The 15,950-nt window shown below is 36.4% G+C and overlaps 2 protein-coding genes across 2 annotated transcripts in view; one reads left to right on the forward strand and one right to left on the reverse strand.

The window, feature by feature from the left end:
* Positions 1-629: 629 nt before the first annotated feature.
* On the forward strand, positions 630-7,373 carry LOC125505856 (dopamine D2-like receptor). The gene is made up of 2 exons (XM_048670624.1): positions 630-907; positions 6,257-7,373. The coding sequence occupies exons 1-2, from the start codon at positions 643-645 to the stop codon at positions 6,469-6,471; spliced, it is 480 nt and encodes a 159-aa protein (XP_048526581.1). The 5' UTR covers positions 630-642; the 3' UTR covers positions 6,472-7,373.
* A 6,363-nt stretch (positions 7,374-13,736) lies between these two features.
* LOC109537255 (D-aspartate oxidase) overlaps positions 13,737-15,950 on the reverse strand; it is a 4,122-nt gene continuing 1,908 nt past the window's right edge. Inside the window, exons 2-5 of the mRNA XM_019903881.2 lie at positions 15,097-15,220; positions 14,733-15,035; positions 14,447-14,683; positions 13,737-14,388 (exon numbers count right to left, since the gene is read on the reverse strand). Coding sequence (XP_019759440.1) covers positions 14,236-14,388; positions 14,447-14,683; positions 14,733-15,035; positions 15,097-15,220 — 817 coding nt within the window. The 3' untranslated portion in view covers positions 13,737-14,235. The remainder of the gene's footprint in view (positions 14,389-14,446; positions 14,684-14,732; positions 15,036-15,096; positions 15,221-15,950) is intronic.

Here is a 15,950-nt window from a genome sequence, read left to right on the forward strand (position 1 = left end):
TTTTTAAGATAAAGCCAAAAATAATGTATTTGTTGTTGCTTTTTTTAATGAATTATTACTTCCTAAATAAAATAAAACGACTTCCGTGCGCCGGGCGCAAGCATAATACCAAAATTTTTAATTTCCAGGGATCAAAATCGCGTTGTATACCAGATTCCTTGGGGCTACGTTTTGATTAAAAACAATGAATGTTATTTAATATATCGGAAATCGCCTTTAGATAGATATAGGAATCGTTATGCAAAAATAATCAGATCAAAATAGCCAATCTAAGCGTGCAATAATATACAGGGTGTCTAGTTTCTCAAACGTCTAATACGCCATCGACCGTGAATCACCCTGTATAAATGCATGCACTTTACATTAAAATAGCAGGCAATGTTGATTTAAATCACAAGCCCAAAAAATATCAGATGATTCCAAGGGCAGCCGCTTGAATTGCCCCGTATGGGCCTGTCACCTTAAGAAATTCCTGCATAACAGTTCCCCAAATGATTAATGATGAAGGGCACGCTAGGTTGATGTTTGCCAACGATTTTGCTTTTGGCTTTTCAGTTTCACTGGTAAAAGCCAAAGAAATTGCACATCGCCACGCGCACCCCTAGATATCTATATATCAGAAGCCAGTTCCAAGTTTGTTTTATGGTATTTTTTTCGTCTTCATATTTCTTCGGAAGCAAAAGGGCCATACAAATTTCATTGAGTATCATTTGTCATTTCAGGACGGTTGCGACGATAAACTCAAGAACAGCGAGCGTTAGATCGATAGGGTCGAAAAAGGAAAAGAAAGCGACCGCCGCAGCTAGATTCACAATTTATAAAGTAAACAAGGCCAGTCGGAAAAAGCGGGAAAAATCGTCAGCGAAAAAGGAGCGGAAGGCCACAAAAACGCTGGCCATCGTCCTAGGTAAGTGGTTTTTACCTTGGTTGTATTCGTTTTCCGGATCTGAGTTTTGATATATCGCTCGAGATTTTTTCGAAAAAAAAAACGAGCATCTTAGTTGATAAACTGCTGTCGAAAATTCGCTTCAGCTTTATAAGACTAGCTATTCAGCTTTATAGGGCTAACCAATTTCCGTCAAACTAACTGCATCAAAACACAGCTATGCAAGCAAGCTGAGTCGCCGGGCGAGTAACATTTAAAGAACATGTTTCTCTTGACTGAAATCACTTGGTATTACTACCACAATCATTATTTTACTTGTTGTTTGGGCAACTTCGCACCTGCTCAATAAGAAAGACGATGCATCTCTTCCAAATGGCCAACCGCCGTTGCCAGAAAACTCTTTGATGGATAATTGAAACATACGGTCAAGTTTCCAACTTTGAAAAAAAGTTGTTCGTTTCCGTTTCAATAAAATATGGAAAATAGTTGAAAATTGGCGTCATTCGTATGCGAGGGTTGGGCAAGGGCGCTCCTCACAAAAGGGGGCCATATGGTCAAAAAATTGATGGATACTTTTCATTTTTACTATACCTAATTGATTTGTAAAAAATATATTGTAGTGCCAGTGTAATGTAATAAATGTTAATTCGTAAATAAAAAGAAAGAAAAGGAACACTAATAGTCTAAATCAAAGTTTAAGCGAGTTTTATTGAAATGCATGCTAAAGATGCAGCCTAGATCGCAAATACAATTTTAGAAAAATAAATTCTGATGAAATTTCATTAATATTGACCCAAACACTTTATAAATTGATATTTGTGACCTTCTTACGTCGAAAGAAGTCGAGCTCAAAAAACACGCATGTAAAATATTTATTTTTAAAGGAAATTTTTTTTTGGTCGATTTTTTGGAAAAATTAAAATTTTTTCAAATTTCCTTCAATGTTGCATCATTTTCAGCTCACCGGCACGGGGAATGCATCGAACTAATTGAAAAACATGCTAGAAGTTTCGAATTCGGAATAATAGACATTTTAAGCGTCTTTTGAGAGTTCAAGTGTGGTGGTCGATTTTTTGAAAAACTTAAAATTTTCTCAGAATTCCTTCAATTTTGCATCATTTTCAGCGCACGGACACGGGCAATGCATCGAACTAATTGAAAAACATGCTGGAAGTTTCGAATTAGATATAATAGACATTTTCTGCACATTTTAATCGTTTTTTGAGAGTTCACGATTGTTAGCCGAGGATTTTTTTCCTTAACAAACTACAGGTCACAATGTTGCAATAATGCGTGCGTGATGGCAGGTGATACATCTGGAGTTCAACAAAGAATAATGTAAAAAATCATGAAGCATTATTTGTAAATTCTGATAAACTTTCATTGAATCTAGTAGAAGTTGCAGCTAAACCCGATCGAATCGTTGTAACGTGTTTTTTAATAATTGAAAACATATATCTCTTTTTCTCACTTTCGACGGTACGATGCGAATTATTAAAAGATGCGTTAACAAAAACTGTCAAACGTGAATGTGAAACACGATGACGCGCCAGAATACAAGCGGTAAGCGTTATCGTCAATGGCCTAAAGAATACAGGGTGATTCAAAATTGGCGCCATTCCTTTTAAGGGGTAATAGGGGCTGACTTGAAAGGTACGAGAAAAATGTTCAATTTTTTTTCTATAATTTCTATAAGATATTAACAGTTGAAAATCGAATTTCAACTTTGTTATTAAACATTATTTTGAAAATGTTCCATGTTTAGTTGGAAGCATATTGGAATACTTAAGCATTCAAAAAGAGAAATTACGATCTTTGCTTCAAATTACGAAAAATTTTGATTTTAAAAAATTCTCTTCTACAATTTTTTGATGAAAAGTCAAAGCGGCAATGATGTTTTTTATCATGAACAGATAGTTACAGGTGGACAGGCCCTTGCCAGTAATAACAATAGTTTATCAAACTGTGACTTACTTTGAATTTTCCTTTACGAATTTGCGGATATGCGATTAGTTCAGGGGACATGCTTCATTAACATAACAGAAGCTGGAAGAACTCACCCCAACAAAGGGCGAGAAGAGTGGTTCCAGGAAGATAGTGGACGATAGATGTTCGGGTTCCAGGCACAGAGGAACACGTATTGAACATAATTGCAGAAGAGCCTTCCAGGGGCACTCAGCACATTACACAACACTGACACTTTCCCAGGCACCAAATAAATACCGGCTACATTCCTACCACGTATGTAACCGGTATAAATTGAGCAGGAGTTAATTAACCGAATACGGGAAGCTGCTCGAGAAGACTGCATAATAAGGTGATTACACAGGCACTTGTTTAGAGTTACAGACTCAAATGTATGTTTTTGTAATTTGTAAACAAATTATTAATTCGAGGTTATGAGTTTCGAAATAGGTTCCGTCATTCAACGAATCCTGTTGGGTTTACCGTTTATCCTTGTCTACCTTATTGTCACTTTCTCTATTTATCCATGGTTACCGGAGTTTTACATAATTACGAAGCAACAGGTATTAATGTAATGTTAATTAGGCAGATTACCTTGAAAAACATTGTTGCCGTTTTTCTAATATAGTTTGTGCAAATTTCTCAGTTTTTAATAACAATTAATTTTTATACTATTTTTTCTGTACTCTTAAAACATCGCAGACAACACCTCTAGAGGAATGACGCCAACTTTGAATCACCCTGTGCGAAATATTAGAAAAAATTGCAAAGGACACTACCACTAAAAGTGACATCACAAGTGAAGCTGCTGTTGCAAAATATGCTAACTTTTAGTTTCATGACTTTAGTTCATTTCCGGTATGAAATCTTAAAGGAGATTCATCGTGTGCACCTCAGAATAGTAGATCCTAGACTGAATTTTAGAAAAGCATTCCAAGAGTTTAAATCATAAGTGACTGAACTAGCCGAAATTCGAGACAAAATTTGTGAAGAGGCAATAGAAAACTGGAAGTCTCTTTGTGAACAATGCGAAATTGATACAATAATACGTGTAAGAAGACGCCCCAAAATGCCCGGAGAATTGGCTAGGGATGTTGGTCTTTCCGCTGAAAGTAAAATTTGTCGCGTTATGTAAAACTTTCTTGATCGCCTCCAACAAGAAAGGATGGAGGAAGACAGGATTTACACGATTAAGTGACCTACATTTCAAATTTGTATTTCTACTATACGCTGAAAATGTATTCTTCTTGTAGTGCATCCTGACCTTATTGACTGCAGCTCTGCAAAGATGAACATTGCTACAGTTAAAGCAGTCCATCAGGTTCATTTTCGATATTGTTATACGAGCCTTAGAAAATAAATGTTTTTGATATTTTTGTTTTCTATGTCGGATGTAGTTCTATGTCGGATGAAGAAATTGTGCGAAAGGATTCCGAACATTTCACTAAGAAGGTCCAAGACCTCAGACTGGAACTTACGGACATGCTGGTCAGCTTCGATGTGCTCTCTCTGACTCTTACGGGTAGAGCCAGGAAAATATGTGGACCACAACATCTAACCACAGAACTCCAGCACTTGAAAAAAGCTTTTCTTCAGAACGGATATTCCCAGTTGGACATTAAAAAAGCTGTAGGAGTGGGCCGTGCTGAAAAAAGTGAATCCACTCTGAAAGCTTTCCTGCCCTTTGTTCCCAGGGCTATGGACAGAATTGGGAGGCTCCTGAGGAAACACAACATAAGAACAATCTACAAGTCTACAACAAAGACCCGAGAATGACTAGGGTCAGTTAAAGACAGAAAACCGAAGAATCTACCGGATTCCATCGCAACCGGTGCATAAATACGAACTGCCCCCGAGGAATCGCATCGGAAGAGTGTAAGCGTTCAAGCAAACCACTTCTGAAGATGCAAGCCGGTCGTGCTTGCGAAACGTGAGGAAGAAATTCTACCGAACGACGGCCTAAAAACCCGAAAAACTCATTAGTTTCAAAGAATGGCCTCGAAAGTCTATCTCTTTTGATCAAAATAGGGTGTTATGCTGGCGATGCCGCTCTCATTGCAGAAAGTGAAGAAAACTTACAAAGGTTATTACACTTATTAAACCTGACAGCCAAGTCTAAATATGGAAATATCACCGACCAAAACAAAGTGCTTAACAACATCAAAAACCCCTCTAAGATGCAAACTGGAACTTGACGGTAGAGTAATCGAGCAAAAAATAAAATGAAAATACTCCGTAGAATCACCGGAAAGACACTGCTGGATAGAGAGAGAGAAGCGAGGATATCAGAACAGCCTACAATGTGAAGAACATCAATGAATAGGTAGCAAACAGGAAGAAGGAAGACCCATTGGGACAAAAAGGCGTGGGGCGCCCCTGGAAACGATGGAGCGACAGTCTCACGCAAGCGAACGATAATTGAACAGGCGATTCGCCTATAATCAAGAATGAAGAAGAAGGAGATATTATTTTTGTTAGGAAATTGATAAAATCGTAATTTTTTTAACAGAAATTTGCAAAGCTCATTATGCTTTATTGCAAAGATTTAATATCTTCTAGGCTAGAAGCAACTGGAACACTTTTCTCGAATGTCCCAGTACACAAGCACCCAAGCTCCCGCAAGAGGAATAAGGCCCATTTTGAATCACCCTATACAATCAAATATAGCGTTCATAATCTTAGATGGGCATGTTCGTTTATAGCGAAATTCGACGCGGGCTGTCCAGAAAACTCCATCACCAACCGAAATGAAAATAAATCTTTTTATTGCATGAGTGTTTGTGATATATTACGTGTCGTTTTTCACGTGGAAATTCGTGCGGCTCACGTGCCTCGATTTTAGATGGGTTTTTATTGTTACACTTGTTTTTTATTACTCTAGAAATGGGTTGGTAAATCTTGTTTTATTTTGGATCAGCTGCTGGTCGAAATTCGGAACTTTTTTCACGGCACGAATATATTTCCAGAGTAAAACGGAATTTTAACAGTACATAATAAACCCGTTTTTTCAAAGACATCGCAATTTCATTATCCAGTTAACCGCATCGAATTTGGTGGAAGATAGAGCGAATAATATGGCCGGTTGTGGAAAATGTGCCCATAAAACCGCAATGGTCGAGCGATTCTGATCGGTTTTTACGGCTCCCGTATTGTTAAAGAGAAAATATCGTAGAATCGTTTTGTGCAGAACTAGTAAAATATATTAACGTTATTAACCTGGAACATACGGCTTGAAGATAATGAATACTGATTTTGCTTGCTGCTCCAATTAAGGAACCAATATTACAAAGTCGTGTTTGATTGCATCGTCAAATCGTTATTTCTTTAACTATTTAAACAGCAAATATATTCTTAACCAGCTCCACTTTACCTAAAATGATATTACCTAATGTTGATACGTTGCAGGTGTGTTTCTTATCTGCTGGGTGCCATTTTTCACCTGCAACATCCTGGACGCCATGTGTAGCAAGCTGAACTATCCGTGCAATCCTGGAGTATCAGCTTTCCTGCTGACCACGTGGCTCGGCTACATGAACAGTTTCGTCAATCCGGTGATTTACACCATTTTTAATCCGGAGTTTCGAAAGGCCTTTAAAAAACTCATGTTCATGGGGCCGTAAGTTAGGAGTAGTTTCTGCATCGAAAGAGACTTGTGCCAAAGTTTAAGAGTATTCAACTAACGCTAGAGTGGGGTAATTACGCCAAATAAAGTGAAACCATTATTTTCTACTGATAAGCAGTATTATTTACGGGTATTTAATGTATCATAGTTTGATAAAGTCCGTAACTACCAAAGCAAAAATGGCGTAATCAATCTAGTTGTAAGCAGTCCAAATGTGTTGGCAAGGGCGGATCCAGAGGGGATCTGATGGACCAGATAGTGCTGGGTTTATCGACTAATGATTTTTTTTCTTATTTCATGGATAATTTAAGAAAATAAGTTGCATCAGACCCTTCAGTATGAATAAATAAGTAACTCTCTTAATATGGGCCCGATTTGGATTATTGAAAATTCGTTCAAAAGCGAGTGATTTTGCCTAAAAATCGTATTTCGCAAACTTGAAATCGGTTGAGAAACTTGAAAGTCATAAGGGCTGGAAGGTGGAAACGACGAGTTTTCAAGACAAATGTTATCAATGTTTTCTTTGTGGATTTAAGGTCGAATTTTGTTTTGGAAAAACAACTTTAGGCATGTAGAAATTTCCTGCATAACTGGTAATATCGGGCCGAATTGGAGATTTTGAAATTTCTTGGGAAACGTACGAGTTTCTATAAAAACTGCATCTCGGAAAATTGCACTAGGTTGAAGCACTTGGAAGTTATGATGATTTTAAGGTCGAAAAGACCATTTCCCGAACAAAATACTTTTAATTTTTTCCTCGATTAACTCATTTTCAAAATTGAACATTAGATTTTTTCGAAAGTTTATGCTCGACAGATTCACTGTACCTATATAACAAAATTTGCATTTGCAGCAGTTTGGAAGGAAATGGGCTCTGAATATTGGCAAGCGTAAAACTCTCAAACTTGCACATACTTCCACTCTTTACCCTGTAACTCGGTCAGTTATCAATATTTTGCAGAAATTCGAAAACTGCTTAAAAGCCCATCGACTTGGCGTAGAAAGCTGTTTCAGGGCCAAAGTCCATTTTGGTCACTGTTAAATTTTCAAAGATTTTTTGCCTGAAAATACGCTCTTTTCCTGCGCATCAATATATTTTTAACCCCAAAATGTGTTTTTAGGAGCAACTCAATAGTTGAGAAATTGAATTGCAAAAAAAAATTGCAATGAATTTTTTTTTTRTGTTGAAAATTTTYGAATTTTTTGAAAATCAAAAATGTCCAAATTTTTCACTTAAGAGTCGAGTTTTGACCCAAATCCCACTTTTCATTGACATGGTTTTCTTATATAGTTTCGAAGAAAATGGAGTTTGGAGTTAGAGAGACTGTCATCCACATTGTTTGCACACTTCTTTGCCCATAACTTTGCAACTGTTGGAAATATTTCAAAAAGAAAAACTGCCCTCGGTTGCCACGGGAATTCGCTAGGGTTCGGCTCTCTTGGCAAAAAGCGACATTGGCACCGGTTTCGGAGATAAAATAATAATAAATTAATCTGAATTATTTTCTACATTTGCACACCATTATCACAACATGCACACCAAATGTTGCATAATTTTGATTTTGACATCGCAGATATATTAATTAGGAAAACAAATTATCATAAAAAAAGAATCCAAGAAATGATACAAATAAAAAAACATGCAGAAGCAGTAAATCTCCGATTACATACCGACAACCTTAGCAACATTTACCAAACCCTAATAAAGCCATAAGTATGGAACAGCCCAGTACAATAGTGAAAAATTTAAACTATTTCTGCTTTGCTCAATACATGCATACCACTCTCGCAAATGTTGAGAATAATTCAGACAAATTTAAGGTTTAAAGAAGGCAAAGACCTAAAAGAACGTTGATTTTTACCAATCATGAGTTTGTGGAAATTTTAAATCTGATGATGGCGCTGTTGTCTCGCCGAAACGTAATGAATGTCTACTTCACACTTTGACTGGAAAGATAAGAATATCATTTTATGAAGACTTTAATGCCGAATAGACGATTTTTCACGCAAAATATTCTCGGTCAACAATGTTCCAGTGCATTTAAGGCAGAGTACCCGAATTTTTGGAAGAATATAATTTTTTGCCTACAGAGGCTCCTTTTTTAGTGGTTGCTCTAAGTGTCTTTCTTTTTATGTGCGTACATAATAAATAAATTAATATTAAATTGCGGCTAAATTACTCGAAAGAGGATCATCCCTAAATTGAATCGAATAATTTTGTTTGTTAAAATGAACCGTTAGCTCTAAAGTGCCGATCTTCTAAAATGTTTGAGAAATTAATATTAGTTGAAAAAGACTCTAATGCCGAATCGACGATTTTCCAAGCAAAATATTCTCAGTCAAAAACGTTCCAGTGCAATTAAAGCCGAGTGCCCGAATTTTTCGAAGAATATAATTTTTGCCTACAGACGCTCCTTTTTACTTGTGGTTTTTCTCTGACTGTCTTTTTTGTGTGTACATAATAAATTGCTGCTAAATTTCTCAAGGAACTTAGCGTGATGATAATTCAAATATTTTCAGATTTAATACTATAAACGGATAAATCCGTTAGTTATTGTATTGAAGCCTCTACTACATGACCCCCCGCTGACTGGCAAGCTGGATCCGCCCTTGTGTGTTGGTCCAAATTCAGATTCTGTTGGCTTTGTTTGTTCTAAGTTTTAAATGAAACGCAAATCAGGTTTGGTCGAATTTACTAAACAACATATCAATTTGAGAGAAACCGTTTTTGTCACTCGAACAGCTGGCAGATTGCTGCTTTGCATGATGCAAGCATTCGTTTATTTTAAACGTACTAATATGTTTTGTCCCCGATTGGTTTCGAATGAAACAGTTATGTATAAAAATTAGTGAATATTGAATAATCAAATGTGAAGCTGGATTTATAAACTTTGCAGTCAGTACAGTTGGGAAACTACAAACTGCAAAGTTTTAAGGAGCTGAAAAGGGAAAGTTGAAATCAAGCCTCGTTGAACCATTGAAGCTCTTCAAGTAAAATATCAAAATCGTTATGCAATTTTAGGCTTACGTGTACTTATGTATAAAATGCATTGTAGTAATACTGATGTGTACATATCAAAAAGTTTTAGAAATGTGTTTTACAGGGTAAATTAGTTCATCGGTCGGCAACAAGCAGTTACCTCCCTGTTAGCCGCTGGGACGGAAACAGAAACTTGTTGTCGATGGTTCTTTCGACTTTGTCGATAAGTACCGAAAAAAGTCATACGTTGAAGACCTTGGGTGGATTCCCAGAAAACAATAAGTTGTTACCACCAAGCCGGACAAAACCCACAATTTCTATGTCAAAAATGGTCTCAATTATGTGTATAAACTGTAGAGAATTTGTAAATATCGTAAATATTGTTCAGTGTTGTAAATGAATTTGTTGTCACAGCCTTTCTGTAACAAACAGTTTGGTGATTGTTCGGCTATGAAAGAATACAATGCGGATTCAACCTTTGGAAAGTTTGTAAATTTCGATGTCTTAAAGATCTTCCCAGAACTAGAGTTTCTTATCTATGCCTATCAATTTTAATATTAGCAAAGAGTAAGTGAACCATCGGAATACTGGATGAATATACGACATTTTGGTTTTCAATCTACCAGGTGGATTGGTTAGGTTTTAATCAACTTACGCTTACTACTGTAATATTGCATCCAGAACCACCTAGAAGGCCATTTATTTGTTAATGTTACAATAAAACTCTTTTATAGAAACATAAGTATGTTATTTGTGAACTTTGGATCCTTGGGTTCAAATGTTTCATTTCTAGTTTTAAATGAAGTTGGTTTTCACAGTACATAATAAACTAAAGCATAATAGGTGCCCATCAGCCACTCAACTACACGCAAAAACATCTAAATAGCATTTTTATGGGATACTTGCAAGATATTTGGAACACTTCAGCAATATTCGTAGAGATGTGGCTTTTACGAACTGGCAGCCAGCGTTACTGACATCAGATCATAAAACTAAAATTTTGTTCCAGGCGATGATAAAACCGAGGAATAGAGAGGAAATTAGAAAAGTTGGGACAACTAGAGCATGCGATTGCATTATAACTAATGCTGAGCATTAAATTTAACAGGACAGCGCTTTTGAGTTGTTGCCGTTCTCTGAGTTAATGAGTTTTGACTCATTGGTTAATGAGTTATAACTCATGGCCTGTGACGGAATTTCAACTTCTAATAAAAAAAAGCCATCAGGATATTGCTTTTGCGCATGCGATTGCTTCAAACTATTTGGTCCAAAACGGAAAAATTCGGAGATTTTGAAGAAACTTTAAAAATCTTTAGAGCGATGAGGGTAACGCGTTTTCCAAATATTGATTATATGCTTTTACTTTCTCTGGTCGTCTTTTGTTGAGAAAACCTCAATTTTGTCGAAAAAAACAAGAATACTTTGTTTCAATTTTGTCCCAAATTCAAGGGTAAACCGGGTATTCGAAAAAGACGATAAAGAAGACCACACTGTAAATACGACGACTTTTCTTGTAAAACCCATCTTTGAACTTTTTTTCATAAAAGACTTTCAGCTTGCCAGTATTTTACAGTAAAACGTTAGGAAAAAACACGTTGTTCTGTTTAGAGACAGTGTGGTTTAGAAATATTGACTTAAAAGTGCAGAAACTAGAAAAAAGAAAAATTGTTCACAGCGTGTGACTTTTCCGAAGGATTTATTATAAAGTTTCACTTGTTCTGTTCGGGGAAATATTTTTGGAAAAATATCCCGAAATATTTATTAGGGTTTTGTCCAAAATTCGAAGTTGCAAAAGGTTCCAGAAAAAAATTTACAAAGCTGTTCGGGAGCCGAGTGAAAATACTTGAAGATTGTCAATATTTTCAGAAAAACTAAAAGTAATAGGTATTTGTGTAGAAAGAAATGCTTCTTAGAAACTTTGCTAAAACTGGATTGACCTGAAATTTTAAAGAAACGTGAAAAGTAGTAAGACCGATGAGGGTGGCTAATTTTCCAAATAATTTTGTTGAAAACTTTTGCTCTCTGATCGTTTTTTCAAGATATTCTTTGTTACTTTCCGTAAATAACTGAATAAAATTATTCGGTTTTTGTGCCAAATTTGAAGCTGAAAAGAGTTTTCTAAAGATCCCTGCAACCCGATGAATGACGAGAATTTTCTAGCAAAATATATTTTGTTATTTTTGGCTTAAAAGACCTCATCATAGTCAGAAAAGAAGAAAATCATTAAAAAAAAAAAATTTGCGTTTTTAGTTCAAAACTTTTAGTTTTCTGATGGGTTTTTGACAAAAAGTTAATGATTTTCGGGAAAAAACGGGAGAAATTTATTTTCATTTTTGTCCCGAATTCGACGCTGAAAAAAGTTTTTGAAAAATTGCTACAAAGCTATAGCTTTATCTTGTAACTTTTCGCGTAAAAGACCTTCATATCGTCATTATTTTTAAGTGAAACTCTGCAAAATATAGCGTTTTTGAATGGAAAGTAAAGCAAAAAAAATAAGTCAAAACTAGAAAACCACATTTTTTTAACAAGCTCTACAATCTTCAGAGGAATAGAGGTGACGAGTTTTCCAAATAATTTATTAGAATGTTTCGCTGATTCTGTTCGTTTTTTGATAGAAAATTATTTGATTCTTGTCACAAATTCAAAGCTGAAAAGGGATTTTGAAACTTTTTACAATGTGACGGAGAAGGCGAGGATTCTAATAAAATTTTCATAATGTTTCGCGGAAAATACCTGAAGATTGTCAGTATTTTTAAGGAAAACTAGAAAATAATGCGTTTTTTACGTAGACAAAATTGCTTTAAAAACTTTGCTAAAACTGGAATGTCCTAAAATTTTAAATTCAGTGCAGTTTAGCATTTTAAAATGCACTTGAATGAAACTTTCATTCAACTGCATCCGCTGCTTGAAAAATTCGTAACTTCCAACCTAAAACGCGCAGTGACCTGAAACTTGGCGACTCTGCAGAATATAATTAATTCCAAAAGTGCTGAAAATTTCATTTAAATCGCCCTGTATCCTGATTTTTACCGACTTGGAAAATGTTGACCTAAAAATAACCGTTTGCAATAAATTGTACCCTCTACTTTAAAAGTTTGTAACTTCCGATCTAATGCAAGTACCAACGAGTTACTTTCACACTTCAAGGCTAACACGTGGGTTTCAAATCGCCGAAATTTTCATTGCAACCCTCCAATATACAGATTGTTAGTCACTTGTTAAATATTAATTTGAAAATGAAACTTTCACTCAACTGCACCCCCTGCTAGAAAAATTCGTAATTTCCAACCTAAAACACGCAGTGACCTGAAACTTTGCGACTCTGCAGACAACAATTGATTCCAAACGTGCTGAAAATTTTATTGAAATCGCCCTGTATCCTGATTTTACCGACTTCGAAAATGTTGACCTAAAAATAACATTTTGTAATCAATTTTACCCTCTCCTTTAAAAGTTTGGAACTTCCGATTTAACACAAGTACCAACTTGCAACTTTCACACTTTGATCCCAAGACATGAGTTTCATGGGGATCAAATTTTCATTGAAATCCTGCATTACACAGATTTTTAGTGACTTAAAAGTTTGTAACTTCCGATCTAATGCAAGTACCAACGAGTTACTTTCACACTTCAAGGCTAACACGTGGGTTTCAAATCGCCGAAATTTTCATTGCAACCCTCCAATATACAGATTGTTAGTCACTTGTTAAATATTAACTTAAAAATGAAACTTTCACTCAACTGCACCCGCTGCTTGAAAAATTCGTAACTTCCAACCTAAAACACACAGTGACCTGAAACTGTGCGACTCTGCAGAAGACAATTGGTTCCGAAAGTGCTGAAAATTTCATTCAAATCGCCGTGTATCCTGATTTTTACCGACTTGGAAAATGTTGACCTAAAAATTACCGTTTGCAATAAATTGTACCCTCTACTTTAAAAGTTTGTAACTTCCGATCTAATGCAAGTACCAACGTGCAACTTTCACACTTCAAGGCTAACACATGGGTTTGAAATCACTGAAATTTTCATTGCAACCCTTCAATGTACAGATTGTTAGTGACTTGTTAAATATTAACTTGATAATGTTTTGCGGAAAATACCTGAAGATTGTCAGTACTTTTAAGGAAAACTAGAAAATAATGCGTTTTTTGCGTAGACAAAATTGCTTAAAAAACTTTGCTAAAACTGGAATGTCCTAAAATTTTAAGGAAACTTTGAAGATCTTCAGAGCGATGAGGACGGCGAATTTTCCAAATTATTTTATATTCAAATTGATTAACTTAAACTTAAATAATTTTCTTTTACTACTACTATGACATTTTAAAACAATGCAATGTTAAATAATCCACTAAATTGATTCAACTGATTGTTCGTGATGTATTTTGTACTGTTTTACTATATTTTTTTAATTTTTCACCATTGTTGACTGTACTGTACGTACTTTATGTTGTAGTATTTTGTTTTTTTTTTTCGCTTTGTCCATAAAATTTGTGAATTTTTTCGTGTCAATAAAACGTATTTTCATTTGATTTGATTTGAACTTGTCCGATGTTTTCATTTCATGATCGATGTCCCAAATTTCCAACATCGATGGTAGAAATATCGAACTTCGAACGAATTACATCGATGTTTGCGAAACATCGATGTTTTCCTCCCATCCCTACCATACAGTAAGGCGCGATGAGTTATAACTCGCCAACTCACAGAGGGGCATCAGCGCAAAAGCGTAACTCAACACAGTGTTACCCAAGCCTAGTGCACGTACCGAAGTTTACAACACTACAATTTGCTATTGCCTGAGAGAATCTCTTGAACAAGATCGCAGGCGTACAGTGAAGTTCCCGGGGCTGTGGTAACTCCATAGCCGCCGTGACCGTAGTTGTGAACAATTTTCAGTTTCTTCCCATTGGGGTTTTTCACCTCCTTTTCAACCTGGTATTTGAACCGCATTTTAAGTTTCCATCAAATTACCGGCGCTTCCGCAACTTACCCTTACAACTGCTCGGTGCGGCCGCAGACCCACTTGATGTCCCAGCAGTTCAGCGCCCTTAAGACTCGGAACAAGAGCCTCACAACGCTGCTGAATGTTCATAGAATCAAAGTCGTTAACCTTGAGGTCCCATGATTCATATTGCCTGCACCCTCCCAGAGTTACCGAATCCACGCCTGGTATAATATAGGTGTCCAAATCGCCGTAGAAAAACGTTTTGATCCACGGCGCTTTTACCTGAAGTGAACCTGTTTTGGAACTTCTTTGGCAGTTAAATCGCTCCTACCTTGGACACCTGTCCTCTTATAGGCACCAAGTGATGGTCATTGCACAAAGTCTTCGCCCCTAATCCTGTACAGTTTACAACTACGTCGTACTGCGTCCCCAGATGCTCCAAGGAGGCTACTTTCTGTCGAATTAGCTGCCCACCGTGGCTTTGAAACTCCCGCGTGGCCCATGGGATGTAGTAGCTGCTCTGGGTGAGGAGAGTGGTGAAAAATGAACCGAACTTCCAATTTCCTGGACACAGCCCGAGTTCAGCTCGAGTGGCCGAACGATACACCGGACAGACTTGTTCCAGAAATCTGTTCTGAGAACAGCAAACCAATCATGTGGACCTACTAAGTTTTCTCGTGTTAATGCATATTTACTCTGACGATTTCCGGAAATTCGCTGGAAAATATATAGCCGGATACCTCAAGAATTCCGGCTTCTATCCCTTCACTTGTTTTTCGCAATGCGTCCCAAAACTCGTATGAATCTTGTATCCATTTTCTGGAAAGCAATAAATGGGTTCATTCGTCCCCATTGTAAATTTGGAATTGACTAGTGCACGGTTGTAATCTTCGTATCGAGGATTTGTTTTGAGAACAGATGCCATTTTTTTATTAATACTAGTTTATGCAAATTACTGGCTGGCTAAGTCTTCTTGCATCAACAAATATGAGTCTTACAACTTCACACAGTACCAAGAAAAGATGGCACTCCAGATCTCCATCTTCAAAAATTCCTAACTACCGATCTAATGCAAGTACCCACTTGCAACTTTTACAGATTGAAGTCAACCCGTGACTTCAAAATTGCTGAAATTTTGATTCAAATCGTCCAATAAGTAATTTGTTTGTGACTTGGTAAATGTAAACTTAAAAAAGAAAGCTTTGACTTATCTGCACCCGCTGCTTGAAAAATTCGTTACTTCCAACCTAAAACACGTAGTAACTTGAAACTTTGACACTCTGCAGAACACCAGTAAGTGCAAAAGTTTTAAAAATTTCATTCAAATCGCCGTATATGCGAATTTTTATCGGCTTGGTAAATGTTAGCCTAAAAGTACCCCGTTGTATTCAATTGTACCCTCTACTTCACCTGTCGATCTAAAGCAAGTACCATGGTGCAACTTTCACAGTTTGAAGCCCACACGTGACTTTGAAAGTGCTGAAATTTTTATTCAAATCGTCCAATATGCAGATGTTTTGTGACTTGCTAAATATTAACTTGAAAATGT

Source organism: Dendroctonus ponderosae, unplaced genomic scaffold (assembly GCF_020466585.1).
Source record: "Dendroctonus ponderosae isolate FM_Combo_2020 unplaced genomic scaffold, Dpon_F_20191213v2 Dpon_F_20191213_1, whole genome shotgun sequence".
NCBI lineage: Eukaryota > Metazoa > Arthropoda > Insecta > Coleoptera > Curculionidae > Dendroctonus > Dendroctonus ponderosae.

Excerpts from the sequence above, each read along its gene's own strand:
- LOC125505856 (XM_048670624.1), top strand. The coding sequence starts at position 643 with ATGGTATTTTTTTCGTCTTCATATTTCTTCGGAAGCAAAAGGGCCATA. Across the intron at positions 908-6,256 it reads AACGCTGGCCATCGTCCTAG|GTGTGTTTCTTATCTGCTGG; the intron begins GTAAGTGGTTTT and ends GATACGTTGCAG.